Here is an 18,539-nt window from a genome sequence, read left to right as displayed (position 1 = left end):
CATCCTCCAAATCTATGCCATTGATCAGAGGATGACCAGCAGCACATGCTTGCCCAACAGAGCCAATGGCCCACTGACCTGAGTCAGTGACCTCTCTGATGGGGCCAGACCACACTTGCTACCACAGTTGCATCGTACATGCTGCACTGTGTGCCTGTGGCAGGAGGGGGCAGTGATGGTGACCAGGTCCTGGCCCAGTTCCCAGGGACTAAGTAAGGCGCTCTCAGGCTTAGAGGCCTCCCCAACAAGGGAGGGATGTGGCAGGAGACAACCGAACACCGGGCGACACTGTAACTGCAAACCATGCTAGGAAGGGACCACTCAGTCCATGTGACAGCCCTCTGCGCCCGCTAGGAAAAACATCTTAGATGAAAAATGTCCAAAGCGTATTTTAAGTCATTAAGCTGTACTGGATACACAGTCTCTAAGATAGTCACTGGAAGAAAACAAGTTCTGATATTAAACTAAAATTTCCACAGAAGATTCTTCCTGAAATTTGAAATTTAAAACATCTCACAGATACATACAGTATCTTTTAGCTCAACTTTTTTCTTTCTTTATGAACCAACACACACAAGACAGTCATCATCGGAATATGAATAAAAATACATCTTCATATTGGCTGCCCAAATTTTTCTTAAACTATGTAATCATGTTGAGTCCAAAGAACTTAAGGTTACAATAAATTATTTGCAGGAAATCTTTCATTCTTTGACACAAAGGAGACCTCTGAAATTAGCCTGTCTCCTAACCATGGTCACCTAGCTTAGCTAGAGCCCCATCCACTGCAACTCTGCAAGCTACTCAGTAACTGAGTTTTTCAGAGCCTCAATTCAGATAAAGATGTTAGCTCTGCCCGCCAGTCCTTCCCCATTTCTGCTTTTCATCTGTGCTATACTGAACCCCCCTTTCTGATCAATGACATGATGGACAGGTTCCATGACTTTGGGGTACCTTTCAGGTTTTCAAACTCAGTACCATCTAAAGCTTCAATTCACATTTGCTTCAAAGCTAGACATGTGGCTTTAGAGGACTGGTGTGGGGAGGCGACTTGGTCTGCTATTTTACTTTTTCTTCCCTGCCTTTTAGGGTTCCCTGGGCATGAGAATAGGGAGAAGAGAAGCAGCCTTATGTAACTACTTCTATCGTGTTGTGGGTCCACCTGTGTAAAACTGCTGGACGGGCCAAATGTTAGGACTTCAGTGTAGACGGTGTGTAGGCCTTCTTGGAGGGGTGGTCAGTCTCACCACGAGCCCCAACACCGGCAGTCCTGTATCCTGTCAGCAGTCCACTCCATCTCCCTCGGCCTGACAACCCTGCCAATTAGTGCTTTCCTTCTTCTGGTCCCCGTGCCCTGTGACACGGAGCCAAAAGGACCCAGGCCGGTTGGGAGGCAACAAGACTGGCAATGGGAGGAAGGCACCTCTGCGTCCTTCCCAAGCACACCACGCCAATCCATTATCCTGCCGGCCCGGGCTAACGCAGCAGCCTCCTGCCTGAAGTATCTGGCTACAGAGGGAGGTACCCATCTCTCAGCCCTACAGGCTCCCTCAGTCTGCAGCCCAGACTACTAGGGACCAGGGACAAGGCAGTGGACAGTGACAAGGAACCCCTCTCTCAACACCCACAAGCCACAACATGGACAACTACAGCCTTTGTGCTCTGTATTGAGTCTGGGGTGGAGTGGACGATGGCAGCTGGGCAGACTCTGCCACCTCTTTCTAGGTCTTGGTGTAGGCTCCTCTCGATTCAGCTGAGGAAATGCTCAGGCGACAGAAGCCACGCTCACCCTCCAGTTACACAGTGAGCGCTGGCATCACACAGTCAGGAACGAACTCTGATTGGGTGTTTCAGACCACTACTCTCCATTAGTGGCGGGGGACATACCCACAGGCAGAGAGGAAAAAGATATGACAGAAAGAAAACCTCATTTATTATCCCCACCATACAATTTCTATTTTGTGTATATGCTTTGTAACGTGTATAAAATTAAGAGGGTAATATACATGGGGATCCACACTCCTCACAGGGCTGTGCGATCACGGTTTGAAGAGCACCAGTGGTCCTCACCAGAGGCAATTCTGACCCCTCCACCTCCCACCTCATCCCATTAGGCAATGTCTGGAAACATTTTTGGTTGCTGAAATTGGGGGAGAGGGTACTCGAATCTACTGGGTGGAGGCCAGAGAGGCTGTTGAACACCCTTCAATGCACAGGATGGCCCAGCCCACCAACAAGTTACCTGGCCGAGGTTGAGAAACCCTGTTCTGGATCAACAAAATGGACAATATATTTGAAGGCAGTATAACAAACAAGGAGGACATTGCTAGTTGCCTCCCCAGCATCCATTCCTCTCTTCTTGTCTCAACAAGATCCTAAATTTCCTAAACCATACAGTTGGATGGGATTGGACGCATTTCTAGTTTTAGCCCCAACTCACTTAATAAACATAATGCCATCCACACTGCCATGCCATCTGTTCAGAGATGGGCACACGATTCAGCCCAAGATAAACAGCATTAATTTCCCTGCAAGCAATGACTGGTTTAGAGATGGGTGCATGTCCAGGTCGGTCCACTCAGAGTTAAGCTCAAGACTTGCTCAATGGTGGAGAAACACTGGGAGCTGGGAAGCCATTCTATGTTTATGCAGGGACCAATCTTGGAATCAAGCTGGTATTTCTGGAGGGCAGAGCAGTCTCTGTGGAGTCTCATAGTGATACTGTTGATCTACTTAGATAGATATGCCCTCACCGATGCCTATTCTCTCTCTATATGCCAATAATTCAGTTGGAAATGAATTTCATTACTTAAAATCGAAAGCCTCCTAAATTAACCTAGTCAGTAAAAAAAAATTCACACCCTCACTTTTCAAGAAAAAGATATTTTTACTTAAAGGACTTTACTGTTACCAGTAACCTTTCAAAGAGCAGCTACAACTTGTGTGTTTCACGTAAGTTATGCTTTAAACAGCCTTGAGTAAATGCCATGCATGTTGGTTTAATTTTACTCCTAAGGTAATATTGCTTTAGCCACTGATGCCAAAGTCCAGAGATAATTCTCTGGGATATTCCATTCAGCAAAACCATCCAAAGGGTTTGAACAGAGAAGCAGAAAGGCCATGACTAGTGGGTAAATTATGTGTCGCAGAACAGTCACGAGAGACAGTTACTCTCTGAAATCCATTTGCCCAATTTTCTAAAAAAAAAAAAGGCAGCAAATATCTGGATTTTTCTGCACCTCTTCCTTCTTTACTACTTGTTCCTTTTTCTATAAGTTCCCCCTCCCCCATCCGTCATACTCTACCTTTTCTCATTCTTCCTGCCTAGAACTGAAGTCTGTGTTTACCACATAAACATATATTTGATTTTTTACCTTTTTACCAACATGGCTTTGCTTGATTCTAACTCCTAAGGCTTAGGCTCCCCACCCCCAGTTTACAGCCGAACAAAGCTAGATTATTATTACAATATATACACTGGATTTCTTTCTACAATCTTTATGTGATCAGACATGAAAAATTTTAATTATGCACATAAATATTTTGCTCATTAACTGAGTTTCAAATAACAAGGAAAAATTTAAAAACTAGCTGTTTTCAACAACTTGTTTTCCATAGATACTCATTTTATGTACTAAAGCCAGGACCCATATGTTTTTTATTATAACAGCTACCCAACTAACAGTAAACTGGTTTAGACTCACAGCTTATATAGAACTGAAATATGGATTCTACCAACAAATGATACTGCCAGACACCTTGTCATCCCAAACTTTGGACAGTTTCTGGTAATTTCCCTTTTCACTGCTACCTCTATAGCCACTACTTGAAAAACACGAATGTCTCTTTATATTTAATAATGTTTTATTTGAACACTTGGTATAAGGTTTAGAAGATTTTGATTGTGCACCTTCTGTATTCACTCAAAGCAAAGTGCATAGTTTTTGATTTAACTAATTAATTAGCCTTTAGATGCTACTTCCTATATTCTATCTCATTCAGAAAACTTAAGACAGCATCCTGAATGAATAAAGAATTGTATTATTTTCTGAACCTGAAGATAACCAGTTATCTTTCACAAATATGCAGATCTGAAATGTTACCTATGCCAACAGTTTCAGCAAATCTTAATGAAGAACCATATTCACAATTCACAGATAAACTACTGCTTCTCTTTATTTGGGATAATTTAACAGGCCACATCAATTTATACCCCCAGGTAATAGTATCTTTTATTTGCTTAGTTAGTCATTAAACAAATATTAAGCATCTCTAACATGTGACGGACTGTATTTGGGATGTACCAGTGAAGAAAACAGACACGGGTGATATCCACATGAAACTTCAATTTTAACCAATCTTTCATCCAAACACCAAACACCTTTTAAAAATGTCTGTTACATATATGAAACATACTGGATTGGAATCAGAGTTGATGTATATTCTAAGTTTATTTATATAGTCATATATAAAAAATTATGTGCACACTGTATTTGTCTTATCAAAATTGCTTTAGGCATTTCAAGTAAGTCTTGCACTTTCTGTACATTGTTTCCCTAGCAAACTGTATATTAACGTGCCTAAACCTTCAAAAGCAACCTTTAGCTGATAGGGATTAAATCTATAGGGACAAGCAGAGTACAGGAGTACACCACCAGGTATCCAAATGAAAGGGGGACAGGGGATACTGAAACTTTCAAAGTACGTTGGATTATATATTTTGAAACCTCAAGGGCATACCACATTCCCATTTAAATACATGTTAAAGGCTATGTAAATATATTTGAAGATAAAAGAAAAAAAACATGCTATAAAAAGAAGATCCTGAAGCATGTAATCCAGGCCACCAACCTCTAAACCTCACGACAGCTTACTCCAGCTATTTCAGGTGCTGAGTACATCTCCTAAATTGCCACCCAGCTAGGTACACTAGTTCAGCAGGTGAAGGACGTCACTAACACTGCATGGACAACCAGCATCCCCCAGTCTTTCAACAGGGAGAGTTTAAGGGATTTTCTCAACAGACATAAGGTCCAGACACAGAAGGGCCACTTCAGAGGATTTCAGTGTTTCTCTTAATGAGATGGTTTGAACAGTAGAAAAAGAATGATAGGTTCTGCTAACAATAAAATGTGGCTAGGTACTTTTTTGTTTTGACAATACTACCCAGATTTGGAGACAAAGCAGAAAACAGCAGAATCCCCAAAGATACTAAAAATCAACATCAAATGAATGAGGTTCGATCCCACAGAAGTAACCTGCCCTAAAGGATGGGTTTATAAATGTGCTGGTAGGTATCAAAAACATTAAAAATGTGTTTCGACTTGGCAACTGCACTTCTAATGGTTTATACTAGGGGAAATCATCAGAGAACTACACATGCACACAAAAGGATGCCCAGTTATTTATGTGGGCAGAAAATCATCAATGAGAGATTGGAAATTACGTAACGATAATAAGTTAGCAGCCCTGTCATAAATTACTACAACAGCCTCTCTGAACTGTGTCACTGGGTTTAGAAACTGTTTGCCTTCAACACAACCACTTAACAGTAAGGAACCATTAGGGGTCTACTTAGAGAATTCTATACTACCACGCCACCATTAAAACTCAATATATATTACAAAGAAGAAAGCAACTTACAGATTATAAGTCAACTTTCAAATTAACTATGAAATAACATTTGGTACACATATACATGAAGAGAACCTTCCTCTGAAGTGTTTATTTTTAGGTGTTGGTTGGTGGGTGGTTTTTCCTCCAGTTATCTTGTCTTAAAGGGTACCACTGTACTGAAAAGATGACTACTACAGGTTAATGTAGGAGTATTTTCACCTTCTCAAAGAACCCAAGAAACTGTCTCTTATTTTTAAAAATTAAAGAAATTTAAAAGACTATGAGTTGCTTTGGGTATAGTGTTTACTTTCCAGGATCCCAAACTAGTTTTAAACTATTTATTAGCCTATTATACCTGATACAGATATTTATTCAGTATCATTAACTAATTAATAATAGCATTGTACTTGTTTGATGGTAGTTTTCAATGGCTAGTCAATAAACAGGAGAAATGCAACAGATTTAAAAAGCAGGGGCTCTGATGTCTCAAATTAAGTGAATTTAGTTCTTTGGAAAGATGCCAGTTGTTAAGGGAACTAGTTAGAATGAAGTAGCACATTCTCCGTGGGACCAGGTGGGACCACTGGGCTGACTGATTTTCATTATATAAGACACACACTCAATATTTAGCTCCTTTAACATTCTTCCCTAGGAGCAATGGAAGTAATGTATTTTAGGCTAGTGGGAATGAATCAAAATCCAATTACTTACTCTGAAAGCAACCTTTTCAAAGATTTATTTTCTTTCTTGGTATCTGCAAGTAATCCCAGGCCACTGCCAGGCAAGGAACTTAACCTGTTAATACTCGGCCTCAGGCACTACCCTAATAAACTGTAGCTTTTAATCAGTCTGGGTGAGCTGTGCTGGCTCTGGCAGTTCTCCAACACACGGTAAGAAGCAGTGCTCCAGCAGGAGAATCGGCAGCCAGAGGGCACTGTGAAGGGCGTGTAGGGAGATTCATCAAGACAGGGCCATCCATTACACAGAAGCCCTCCCGGAGGCTGCTCCAGAGCAGGTAACTCTCCCAGTTTGCAATACAAATAATTTTTTTAAAAGACCAGCTCACCAAAAACAATAAATAAATATAATAGAGCCTTAAATCACTAAAAAAAAAAATCACCATTTTTGGCTTGAGAAATTATTTTAATAATATGGCCAACTTGTTTAAAATTTCCCAGAATGACAAATTAATACAGTGTCCTAACTTTGGAATGCAGCCCACCTTATGTTATTCTCAGGAAATAGCAAGAAAGAGATGACGGGAAAGGAGAGAATGGCAGAGAGATGAATAAGAAACTCCTATCTTTGAAGAACACCCAAGATTTTTTGGTTGAAGAAACGAAGTAACTTGGTGATCACCTACAATAAGAAGTACAAAGCGGGGACACGGGGAAGGCAGTAGAGCACAGAGAAGACAAGTAATGGTTCTATAGCATCTTACTACGCTGATGGCCAGTGACTGTAATGGGCTATGTGGTGGGGACTTGATGATGGGGCGAGTTTAGTAACCATAATGTTGCTCATGTAATTTGTACATTAATACCAAAAAAAAAAAAGTACAAAGAACTAAGGAACACTTCCATCACAGCTCTCAACCATTGTTTGCATAGGAACAGATCTAGGTAGCAGTTCAAGCTGCAACTAAATTACTTGAGGGTGATAACCCAGAATTGTGTTTTATGCAGAATGTCCTACACTTAAAATTTGCTGTGCCAGGACTGTGAGGTCCTTAAACAAGACTCCAAACATATGGAAGACTCCAAAAGGACCCGAAGCCAACCGGCTTTATTGAAAGAAAAAAAAATGTCTAATACTCAAAATAAATTTTTGTCTATTTTCTCAAAAAACAAACAAGTCAGCCCCCTTCCTAGCCCTCCCTAAAAACGCGTTGCCTCCACTGCAAAATATCACGTGCAAGACGCTCATCAAAGTAATCCAGCTCTCAAAACAGCACATCTTACCCTGGACGCGGCCACCAGCAGGTGAGAAGAATATCAACACACCTTCCTGACCTCTTTCCCCCGAGGTCCGCCGTTGGCCCTCCCACGGTTTGCTGGCCAGCATCCCGGGTCGCCCGCACGTTCCGGGCCCCCGCTGCTGTCCAGCACCTGCAGCCCGCTAGCCCGTGTGACCTCGCCCTTGTGCTACCCTGAGGAGCTCCCGGGCCAACACAGACTGCCGCCCGAGTATACACAACTCCGAGCATGCACAGACGGACTGGGGCTTTCGGGAAAAGGCCCTGGAGAATCCAGGCAGAGGGACGGCGAGGGCGGGGTGGCCAGGGCGGCCGGCACGGAGGACGCGGGCAGGACCGGGCCACAGCGGCCGGGCAGAACCGCCCCCGGTAACAGCTGTCACACCAGCCTCTAATTGTTGAAAAGGAGAGAAAGCTGAAGACGCCGCGGGGAGGGGGATGGGCGTGGGAGCGGGCCCAGAGCCGGTAAAAGCACCTCCGGGGATGCGGCCCGGCCGGGACAAAGCCCGCGCGTCCGGGGCCTCCCCACCGCCCCGACGCCGGGAGTTCCTCCTCCGGGGGCTGGCGCATCGGCTCCGGGAGGGCCGGTGGCCGGCCGGGACGCTCACCCGCCGGCGAAGAGGTGAAGCAGCGTGTTCTCCTTCTGCTGACTGCCCGTCGCCATGGCCGCGCCAGCCCGTCGCCGCCGGGTGCCACGGGCGCGAAGCGGCTCGAAGGATGCGCTGCGTGGCCGGCTCCGCTGCCCTCAGAAGGCCGCCAGCGCCGCCTCCATGCGCGCGCCCCTACTGCGGGACCCTCCGTTCCGCGCCCTCCGCGGCGTGGCCGCCGGCGCCTCACCGCCCTCTGCGGCGCGAGCCCGGCAGCCAGCGGGAGCCCCGCGCGCGACAGTCACGTGGCGGGGGCCGGGTCGTGACGCCACGCGGCGGCGTCCGTCCCGGGCGGAGCGCCGCGGGGGTGTGGGCTCGATTCCTCGTGCCCATTGGCCGGCGGGCGAACGTGGGCGGGGCGGAAACAGCCCAGAGCGCAGGGCTTTTTGGGGGGCCGGCGTGGCCCAGTGCATAGAGTGGGAACCTGCGCAGGTTTCCTGGTCTTAGCTCGGAGGCAGAGAACCTGGGATTGGCAATCCTGGCGAGCCCCTGGGCCTGGAATTTCCCCCTTCTTTTAGTATGTTTTTATTTTACCTTGTAATAATGTACAAACAGATACATAAGTTACACACTACATCTCACGACTCTACTCAGCACCTGGCTTAGGGAAAAAAACATGATCAAAACAGTTTAATCCCTAGGATTCCCCTAGTATCGTTTTGTGTATTCTTATTTTCATAAATAACATTATATGCTGCAAAACGTTTTTTGGTCTATCCTTTTTGATCATCTCCAACCCAGTCTTCTAAGGTCCAAGCTTCTATATACAAGCTGCTTCTCTCTTGCAAGGCCTTGAGTCACTGTCAACCTCTGCCTGGCATCTTTCCTCCAGGTCTTGGCAGGCCGGCCTTCCCTAGCCACTCTCACAGTGTACTCTTGTCACGTGACTACTAAATTTCCTCTTGTAGGCTCCTGCAGTTACTTTGTGGATTTATTTGTTTAGTCTGTCCCTCTGCCCCTGAAGTGTAAGCTGCAGGAGGGCAGGATCCATGTTTCTTTTGTTCATGGTTGAGCCTGACAGGGTACCTGCCGCTAGTAACGCCCAAGAAATTGATGAATATATGTCCCGACTTAAGCTCCAGCATTCCATTCTTCCTCTCCCCCAAACCTGCCCTGCTTTTTGCATTTCCTGTCCTGGTGGCGATGCCACCATCTGCACAGCCACCAACACCAGAAACTTTCCTGCTACTTTGGATTCCATCCTCTCTTCTTTTTGTCTCAGCAGCCCACTGCTCACCAGGCACTTCTACCTCCTGAAATCCTCCTAAAGCCATCTCCTTCTGTTTGTTTCATTGCTGCTGCTGATTTCAAGTCTTCACGTCTCTCACCTGATCTTTGCAAAAAATCTACCTACTTTTACAGGCCACCCTTTCACCCGTTAACCCTGACTCCCACCCTCCTCCAGAGGCACCGGGTACAGAATATACCAACCCTTTGTTTTCAATCTCCCAGAGCTGCAAAAAGCTGTACCTTGACCAGACCAAGCTGCTAGATGTCCTGTGTGTAAACACAAAGAGAGCTTAAGTAGAAGGAAAATAGTGTGTAAACACAGGAACTAGGTTTTTGATTGTTGGGACTCTTTAACAACTCTTAGGAGCAGTCATCCAAAATACACATGCAATGAGTACCCTATATTAAAACGATTACTCCCAGGCCTAGAAGGAGGGAAAGCAACACTGTGTTCCATATATGGGAAAGAAGACAGGAAGGAAGGAGGGAAAGATGGCAAACCGGAAGAAAAAAACAGTGAGTTTCTTCATGCTTCCTGGATCTTCCAAATCCCTAGCTTTAGTTGCTTAGGCGGTCAGTGCTGCTCCTAGCTGAAGATGACATGCCAGGTATAAGTAGGAGGGAGGAGAAAATAACCCAACCCACGACCCCATTAAGCAGAAGGGAGCTGCTCCCATCTGGGCAGGATTCTAAACCCGAGGAAATGCCTTCCTTGGAGGACAGCCCTCTGTCTTGGCTGCTTTCTCAGAGGTGACTGAGGCTGGGACCCAGCCTCTTGTCTCTGTAGGGGCCAAAAACAGGCCACCCCAGGATGTACCATTGTAACATGTGGGCTAAAAGCTATCAAGGCCCAAAAGACTCAGAAAGAAATTTTGATCTTTCCCCCAGGGACTATGGGAAAAGGATTTACAGGAGACCAGCTATCACCATAGATAACTACTTTGTAACATGAACTAGGTGTGGTAGCCAGGGAGGAGTGTGGCTAAATCTACTAAAATGTCTCTGGTATCCCATTATTTGCCAACTATTTATTCTTTTCATATTCCTGTGAATTGCTTCCCTTTTCCTCTGAATTTCCAGACCCCTACCCCCTTCCCCTGAATTCAGGATAATATATATACCTCATTATCCCTGGTTGTCTTTGGAACCTATGTCTATGGATTCCCCCTACAAAAGTAACTGAACTTTGGGGTTTTTTCTCCTGTTAGTCTGCTCATGTCAGTTTGATTCTTAGACCAGTTAGAAGAACTTCCAAGGGTAAAGGAAAATTCTTCCAGCTTCTTTCCCCCAAGCAGTTAGTCTAGGGTTGTGCTGGACACTTGCATGGTGAATAGTAATGCTGCCTTCATGTTAGAGTTTTTCCAAGGTCTTCCATGTATATTATCTCATTGGATACTCACAATGTTTGGCTGTTTTTGCTTTTTTTTATGGATAGGCAGGATAGATTTCCCCAAGGTCACAACAGTTAACTAACTTCATGTGTCTGTGCCTTGGTATATGCTGCTGTGTAGGATATCCCCTTCCTCCACTGGCCTGACTCCTGGATCTCCTCTGAGAACAGCTCAGAAATTAACTTTTCTGTGCAGCCAACCCCCCACCCCACCCCCATTTAGGTGGGGGAATTGAGTGCTTTTCTCTCCTTTTCCAATCCCTCAGCAGAGGAACTGTGGCTGTATTGCAATGAGGGGAACCAGCATTCATTCCCTGGCACATACGTCAGTACATGGGACATTTTCTGAGGAAAGTCTGGAGATTTTTCTAAAATGTTGAAATGCCCACATCCTTTGACCCCTCACTTCAAGGAAGCTATCTGATTCATTCATTCATTCAACAGCATTTATTGAGCATTTACTGTGTTCAAGGCAATGTTCTAGGCTCTGAGGGTACAGCAGGGAATAAAATGGATAAAAATTTTTAGTGAAACAGTAGCACTCAAATACAGTGGTATATAAAAAAGAATAAATCATGACCAAATGAGATATTTTAGGAATGACAGGCTGGTTTAATGTTCAAAAATCAATCAATATAATTCAGCATATGAACAGAATAAAGGAGGAAAAAACCCCAGATGTTCATGTCAATATGCAGAAAAAGCATTTGATAAAACTGAATATCCATTTCTGAGAAAAGCTCTCAGCAAAATGAGACCAAGAAGGAATTCCTGTACCTGCTAAGTGTGTATACAGCAAATCTCCAGTTAACATCATACTTGATGGTGAAAAGACTGCCCGCCCTCCTGAGACTGGCAACAAGACGTCTGCTCTTACCACTTATTTGATGTGGAACTAGAGGTCCTAGACAGTGCAATAAGGCAAGAAAAAGAAAGAAAAGGCATAAAGATCAGAATGGAAAAAGTAAAACTGTCTTTAATCAGAAATGATGTAATAGTTTACTAGGAAATCTGAAGGAATCTATATAATTACTAGAACTTGTTAGCGAATTTAGTAAGCTCATAGGAGACACGGTCAATATACAAAAGAAAATATTTTTTGCTAGTTGCAAACAGTTTGAGTATGAAACTTTTAAAAGTTCTATTTACAATAACATCAAAACAACGAAGAAGTTAGACTTAAAGGAGTACATGATTCCATTTATATGAAATTCTAGAAAAGGCAAAAATAACCTGTAGTAAGAGAGTAGATCAAAGAGTAGCTGCCTGGGGCGGAGACAGGAAAGGGCCTGACTACAAAGAGACTAGAGGTACTTCTCTGGGGTGATGAAAATGTTCCACATGTTTCCTGATAGGACATATATATTTGTCAAAACTCATTAAAAGTTACAGATAAAATGGGTACATTTTATTGTATATAAATTATATCACAATAAAGTTGAGTAGTATAACTCCGGGGAGATAAAATCCTGGGGCAAAATATCTCTAAAACCAAAATCAATCAAAGGGAGAAATAAAGTTTAAAACCTGTCTATTGCTTACAAACTGTGGTCAGGGCCGTTTTTCTTCCCTGCTCCAGCAGAATTAAGCACGACCTCCCCCTAACCTCTCAGGTTCAGATAAGCCCTCAGTTGCCCAGGTAATTACCCATTGCTACGGAAATGAACTCTTCTCCACCCCAGAGGAACACTTGTTGATATGCAGACACACTAAAGCCAGGTGAGATATTCTGGAAATATTACTATTTTACCCACAAGTAGAAAGAAAAAAAGCAAGGCAGACTACATATATATGTACCACACACTAGGTCTAGAGCAGAGGAAAGGTACAGACAGTTATATACAGCCCCACATAGGCACTGCTGAATTCCAGACTGTCTAAGTGAACACTCCCAGACTTGGGTGGGGCAGAGAGGCTTGTGTGGTCAATTCAGATTTTGAAGGGCCTCGGGCTTCCTGATGACCTATTGTCATCTTTTCTTGCTTTTTTCCTTTGACTGTCACACCTCTAGTTGCTTCTTTAATCCTTGTTTTAAGCAAAGCTGTGAGCTATTGGCAAAACACCCCTCCACTCCACTCTCAGGGGCTGGGGTTGCATATCTGCTGCAGGGAATTGTAAGGAGAGAGGCCCTTTTGCAGGAGTGTAAAGCTGGGCCAGGCTGAGAGCCACAGAGGCAGGTGGTGTGGCTGGGGGAAAAAAGGACACATTCCCAGCAGGCAGCCGCTCACCTGGTTTCTCAACAGATCCAGCCGGAGCTGAGTTTCCTGCTCGTCCTAAAGGGGCTCTGCAAGCCCAGCCTTCTTCCTGGAGAAAGCCTGTGTTGTTCTGCTCCTGCCAAGGATAAGCCGCTGCCAGTGAGTCTCCCCCTCTGTGTCCACCTGGGAAACCTGTTTTTCCATTGTCCCTGCCCCCACATTTCCCTGATCTTTCCTGAGAACAAATGGACCATAGGGGAGGAAAGTAAGTTTCTCCTTCCTTCCAGGTTCTTGGCTGTGACAACTCCCACCCCCTAATAAAAGAGAGATTAACAGGAGAAAAGCAATTTAATTTTGCATATAGGGAACCTCCAAAGACAGGAGACCCAAAGAAGTGACCAGAGCAGGCAGCTTTTTATACCTTTTGACAAGGAAACCACAAATTTGTGAAGGATGGACAAGACAAAGCAGTTTGGGCTTGGGGAGTTGTAACTCTGGGGGGAAAGTCTCAGGGCAAAATACCTTTGAAATCAAAATCAGTCAAAGGGAGAAATAAAGTTTAAGAAACCTGTTTATTTCTTACAAGCAGTGGTTCCCGTCTCTCTAGACCAGGCTGCAGCAGAAGAGAGGACTCCACCCAACCTCTCCAGTCCAGATAAACCCTCGTATGCCTGTGTAATTACCTTTTGATATGTAGATGGTAATTCTATCCACCCCTTGGAAACACCTATTGATATGTAGATGCCCTAAAACCAGGTGAGAGATTCTGGAAATATTGCAATTTTATCCACAGTAGGAAATTAGAGAGGAAATAAAATTTGTTCACCCAGCCTCCTCAGCCCTGAATTCCCTATGCCTGGCGATATGGACATCTCTCTCTTTATCCTGGTAAAAGGAAGGTAACCTTTCACATGAGAAAATTTATTTCCTGCTTCCAGGGGAAGAGAGGAGGGTTGGAGTGTCCTTGCACAGGCTGATTAAGTAACTTAAATAAAAAATAATCAATATGCCAAAGTAGCGTGTTTGGGGGCAGCCTGCCCTGAAGCCCATCAGCACCTTTGGCACATGTCAATTCTAAGAGGCCCAACCCTGTGTTTCTGAAATATTTTGAATAATGCTTGGGACTTGACGGGCACTCAATACTAACCAATGACATGTGTAACTATTTGACTGGCTTGGGGGACAGTGCCCCTTTTCCTCTCTCCTCCTCCTCCCACCTTTCCCTTTGTCCCAACCTCTGGGAGGCAGTGGAGCATACAGCTCTGTTGCCAAACTACCAGGCTACCTGATGGTTCCATGCCTCCAGTTTTTTCCCCTGCAGGATGGCACTGGTTATAGTGGCACTGGTTATATACTGTTAAAAAAAGGTACAAGTCCTAATGGAGCCAATTGCCCTGCAAACCAAGATGTCATGATAGTTTCAATTTATTCCAGGAATGTGACTTTTAACAGTCAGTCAGGAACTTGAGGTCAGCACCAATGAGTTAACCTGTCACATGGGTCTTCTCCAAGCCAAGGTAATCTGCAAGATAAGACCCCACCTGCTCTGCCCGGTAAGGGAAGGTGACCTTGCCTGAAACAATCTTTTCTTTTGTTAATCTTCTTGGCCTATAAATGCCTTCCGTTTTGTTTAACTTCTGGGAGCATCTCTGCTTGGTGGATGGGATGCCACCCAATTCTTGAATCGCTTCATAAAGCCAATTAAATCTTCAAGTTCAGTGTGGAATTTTGTTTTTTTAACAATACTTTAAAATGCATATTAGTCATAATAAATCTGCTGGCACTTCATATGTGCCAGGCACTGCTCTACATCCAGTGAGGACTACACGGCCAGAGAAACTGCAGGGAATACGTGCCTCGTTAGCCACTATGCTTTTGGCTTCCCAGCCCTTTGTTGTGCATTTAGGCCACATCAGTTGGTGGGAGGTGACTGGCAATTGGACAGACAATTGGGCAAGACACTTTGAGGACCATTGGCATAAGAAGTGGGGTCTGGGTTCTTGGTCAGGGTGGTTCTGAACTGGTGAGGGGCCAGTTGTTCTGCCTAGCTGACCATGCTGACTCTGAGGGATGCTGGGCCAGGAGCATCAGTGCGCACATGGCCATCCCACCGGGAGAGACGTCGGTGTCTGGACCCATGGTTGCTTCCGCCCACCGCGGGGCTGGGGGAGTGGGGCAGAGCAGGAGAGAGAAAAGGGGCAGACACCACCCATTCATCCATTCATTCATGCAACGAATGCTGATTTGCCACCTACTCTGTTGCAAACCAAGCATGGCACCGGGCATCCACAGCAGGTGCACTTCAAGGAGTCCTGCCTGCCTGGAGCTTCCATCTTGTGGAGCAGAAAATGCTGAGTCGGGTGTGGGCTCTTTTTCCCAGGGCAGCTTCACCTCTGTTGTACCTAACAGCTTTCTCTGGCTTCCTGCAAGACAAAGCAGGAGTTGGTAGGCAAGGGACAGAAGAGCAGGGCCAGGAATCCCAGTGGCTCAGCACAGACACGCAGATGACTGCAGGTCCCTACGTGTGTCCCAGAACTGTTGGTGATGTAGCGCAGCTTCAGGCTTGGACAAGTCACTTTTCAAAGGGCTTTTTTCTAGGCCTGCTCATCCAGAAAGGAGGGAGGCCAAACCAGGGCACCCTTCAGAGGGCTGAAGGGGTAATGTGCCAACAAGCCCTGAGGGTTTGAAGAATTCATTAGCTCCTGGAAATCAGCCCATGTTCACTGCCCTCCCTGGGGAGCTGGCTCCAGTGGCAGGCCTGACATCGCCAGTCTAAGTAGGGCAGAGCCAGGCTGCTGCTGCTCTGGGCCCCGGTCAGGGGAGCAGGCAGGTCTGCAAGAGAGACTCAGAACCCTAGCTAACGTTTATAGAGCGACTATGCTTATATTATCTTGCTTAATCATCCTAAATACCGCCCCCCGACCCCGTGAGGTGGAGATGATTATTACTGACCCTATTTTAAAGATGAGGAGACTGAGGCACAGAGGATTTGAACCAGTGTGGTCTGGCTCCGTAGTCTATGCTCCCACCTCCATCCAGGACTGGATTAGAGGCTCTAAGTAGACGGAATCTCCGGCTTTCCCCCTTCCTCCATATGTGCTGTCTCCCCAGCCCACCGAATCTTCCCCACTGGAGAGTCACCATTAGGAGACATTCCTACCCTAGGTTGCTTTCCAGGCCTAGAATCTGTTCAGGGCTTAATGATGTCTTTGCCTCATGAAAATTCTGGTTTCTTTTCCCCCTAACTTCTACCTGAATTCCTTGTGGTCTGGGCACTAGGAACCCAGGAAGAACAAGAAGTGGTCCCCACCTTTTAGGGAGTTCAAATTCCAGTAGAAGAGACCGTTAATGAACAAAGAAACAAATGGGACATTACATTATTACCTTGTGCCTGATGACATGATGGAAAGGGCTATCACGGAGGCCTCTCTGCAGAAGTGGCACTAGGCTGGACTCATTAAGAGCCTAGAGGGAGGGTCCCAGCCCTTGGGAGGAGCAGGGGCAGCAGCCCCAAGGTGGGAGTGAGCTTGGAGTGTGTGAGAAACTCGAAGAAGGAGTCCGAGGGTCTGAGTTTGGTGAGCAAGGGAAGGAGAGGTGCCGGGTATGGAGAAGCCCAGCCCCGGGTCAGCAGGCTGTGTGCAGACATGGACCTTCACCTTCAGCAGCTGGTTTTACCTCTCAGTCTGGAGACTATTTTGCAGCAGCCTTTGTTCAAATGCTGAGGCTTCACTAAGCCAAGCCTCATGAGCTCGTACGAGTGCAGACACAGCTGAACTGCATACCCAGGGAGAAGCAGGCCTGCAAAGCAAGCCACCAGTGTGTACAAGGCTGCAGAGGAGATGGCGCTGGGGAGGCTGAGACCCACGAGGCCCCTCACTCTCTGGTCCCAGAGCCTCTGCTTCCAGAAGTATGGCTGCTTTGAGAAACCGAAAAGCCTCCCTTCCTATGAAACTTCTGAAACTCCAGGTGAGACATAACACGTAACCTTTGAACATAAAGCTGATTATTCTCAGATTCATTTATTTTTAATTGTAATAATATAGATGTGACAAAATTTACCATTTTTACCATTTTTAAGAATATACTCCGGGGACATTAAAAACATTAAATACATTGTTTTAAAACCCTCACCACCACCTTCTCCAGAACTATTTCATCTTTCCAAACGGAAGCTCTGTCCCTATTAAACGCTCATTCCCCCTTCTCCCTTCTTGATTCTGGCAACCACCATTCTGCTTGCTGACTCTAGGAGCTTGAATGTTCTAAGTATGTCATCTATGTGGAATCACACAGTATTTGTTTTTGTGATTGGCTTATTTCTCCTAGCATCATGTTGTCAAGGTTCTCCCTTGGTGTAGCCTGTGTCAGAACTTCCTTTTTCAAGGCTGACTAACATTCCGTTGAATGTAAGTACTATATTGTGTTTATCCATTCATCTGCTGATGGTCACTTGGGTTGCTTCCACCTTTTGGCTATTGTGAATAAGACTGATTTTAACCTGGGTGTACAGTATCTGCTCACAGATTCTTGTGGGTGTGTGCACAGAAGTGCAACTGCTGGATCCCATGGTCATTCTGGGTTTTATTCTTCGAGGAACTGCCATACCATGTTCCATACAGAGGAGTCACGGCTGCCCTCCAGTATCTGCTGAACTTCACCACCCAGGTGTTTGGGGTGTGGGAACTAGGGGTGCAGGTGGGGACCTCGAGGGGTCACGGCCTTTGTGAAGGGGAGACTTGCATATATCTGCCAGAAAAAGTGGGTGATTCCCTTTTGTGATCCAGAAAGAACCAAACCGGAGAGTCTTGATGGCTTTTGCCATCCCCCAAAGCAGGGCCTGTGACCCTGCTGGGAGCCGGTACTTTGGAAGGTGCTCTGAGACAGGCGGTTAGGAGCGTGGTGAAGGGGGTGCTATGAGCTACGGTCACCGTGGGGACAGGGCCAGACCCTGCTGAGGCTGCGTGGGTCGCGGCTCAGACTGTCTCCCTCAGCAGCGTGGAGGCTGCTTGTCTTCCACCAACACCTATTTGTCAGCAGTTCAGGGCTGCCCCTGGGGTGCTGACTCCTGGCTCTGTCAGACCACCAAGCCCCACATCCAGGGAATGTCCCCTGGAAGCCCCTCCTAGTGTAGGAAGCCCCACAACCTCAACAATGGCTCTACAGTGAAAAATGTGAGCTCAAACCCACCGTGTCAAAGAGCAACCTGCCCCTGGCAATATTTCCAGACTCTCCTGCCAAGGGACACTCCTTCATGCCTCAGGCCTTTGTACATGCTGTGCCCTCTGCCTGGGTCTCTCCCCCTTTCCCTGCTGGTAGATTTACCTCAAATGTCACCAACCGGTAGAGACCTCGCTGCTCTCACCCCAGCCCTAGCTATGCATTCCTCCCGTGCATCCTCCCCCTGCACTGCTGGGCACCTCAGCCCGATGTCCCAGTAGAGAAGCATTTGTTTACATTTGTTTCTTGCCTTAGTTCTAATCGCACTG

The 18,539-nt window shown here is 45.9% G+C and overlaps 1 protein-coding gene and 1 long non-coding RNA gene across 2 annotated transcripts in view; one reads left to right on the top strand and one right to left on the bottom strand.

Moving 5' to 3' along the window:
* The window catches only part of SLC25A33 (solute carrier family 25 member 33), a 32,612-nt gene extending 24,130 nt beyond the window's left edge, over positions 1 to 8,482 (bottom strand). Inside the window, exon 1 of the mRNA XM_037000097.2 lies at positions 8,200 to 8,482. Within this exon, the coding sequence (XP_036855992.2) occupies positions 8,200 to 8,255 (56 nt within the window). The 5' untranslated portion in view covers positions 8,256 to 8,482. The remainder of the gene's footprint in view (positions 1 to 8,199) is intronic.
* Positions 8,483 to 9,871: 1,389 nt separating this feature from the next.
* Positions 9,872 to 15,200, top strand: LOC118968612 (uncharacterized). Its single transcript, XR_005056341.2, has 3 exons — positions 9,872 to 9,984; positions 13,102 to 13,212; positions 14,488 to 15,200. It is a non-coding gene; the product is annotated as an uncharacterized lncRNA (long non-coding RNA).
* Positions 15,201 to 18,539: the final 3,339 nt, after the last annotated feature.

Source organism: Manis javanica, chromosome 4 (assembly GCF_040802235.1).
Source record: "Manis javanica isolate MJ-LG chromosome 4, MJ_LKY, whole genome shotgun sequence".
Classification (NCBI taxonomy): domain Eukaryota; kingdom Metazoa; phylum Chordata; class Mammalia; order Pholidota; family Manidae; genus Manis; species Manis javanica.
This window is presented reverse-complemented; position numbering and strand designations above follow the sequence as displayed.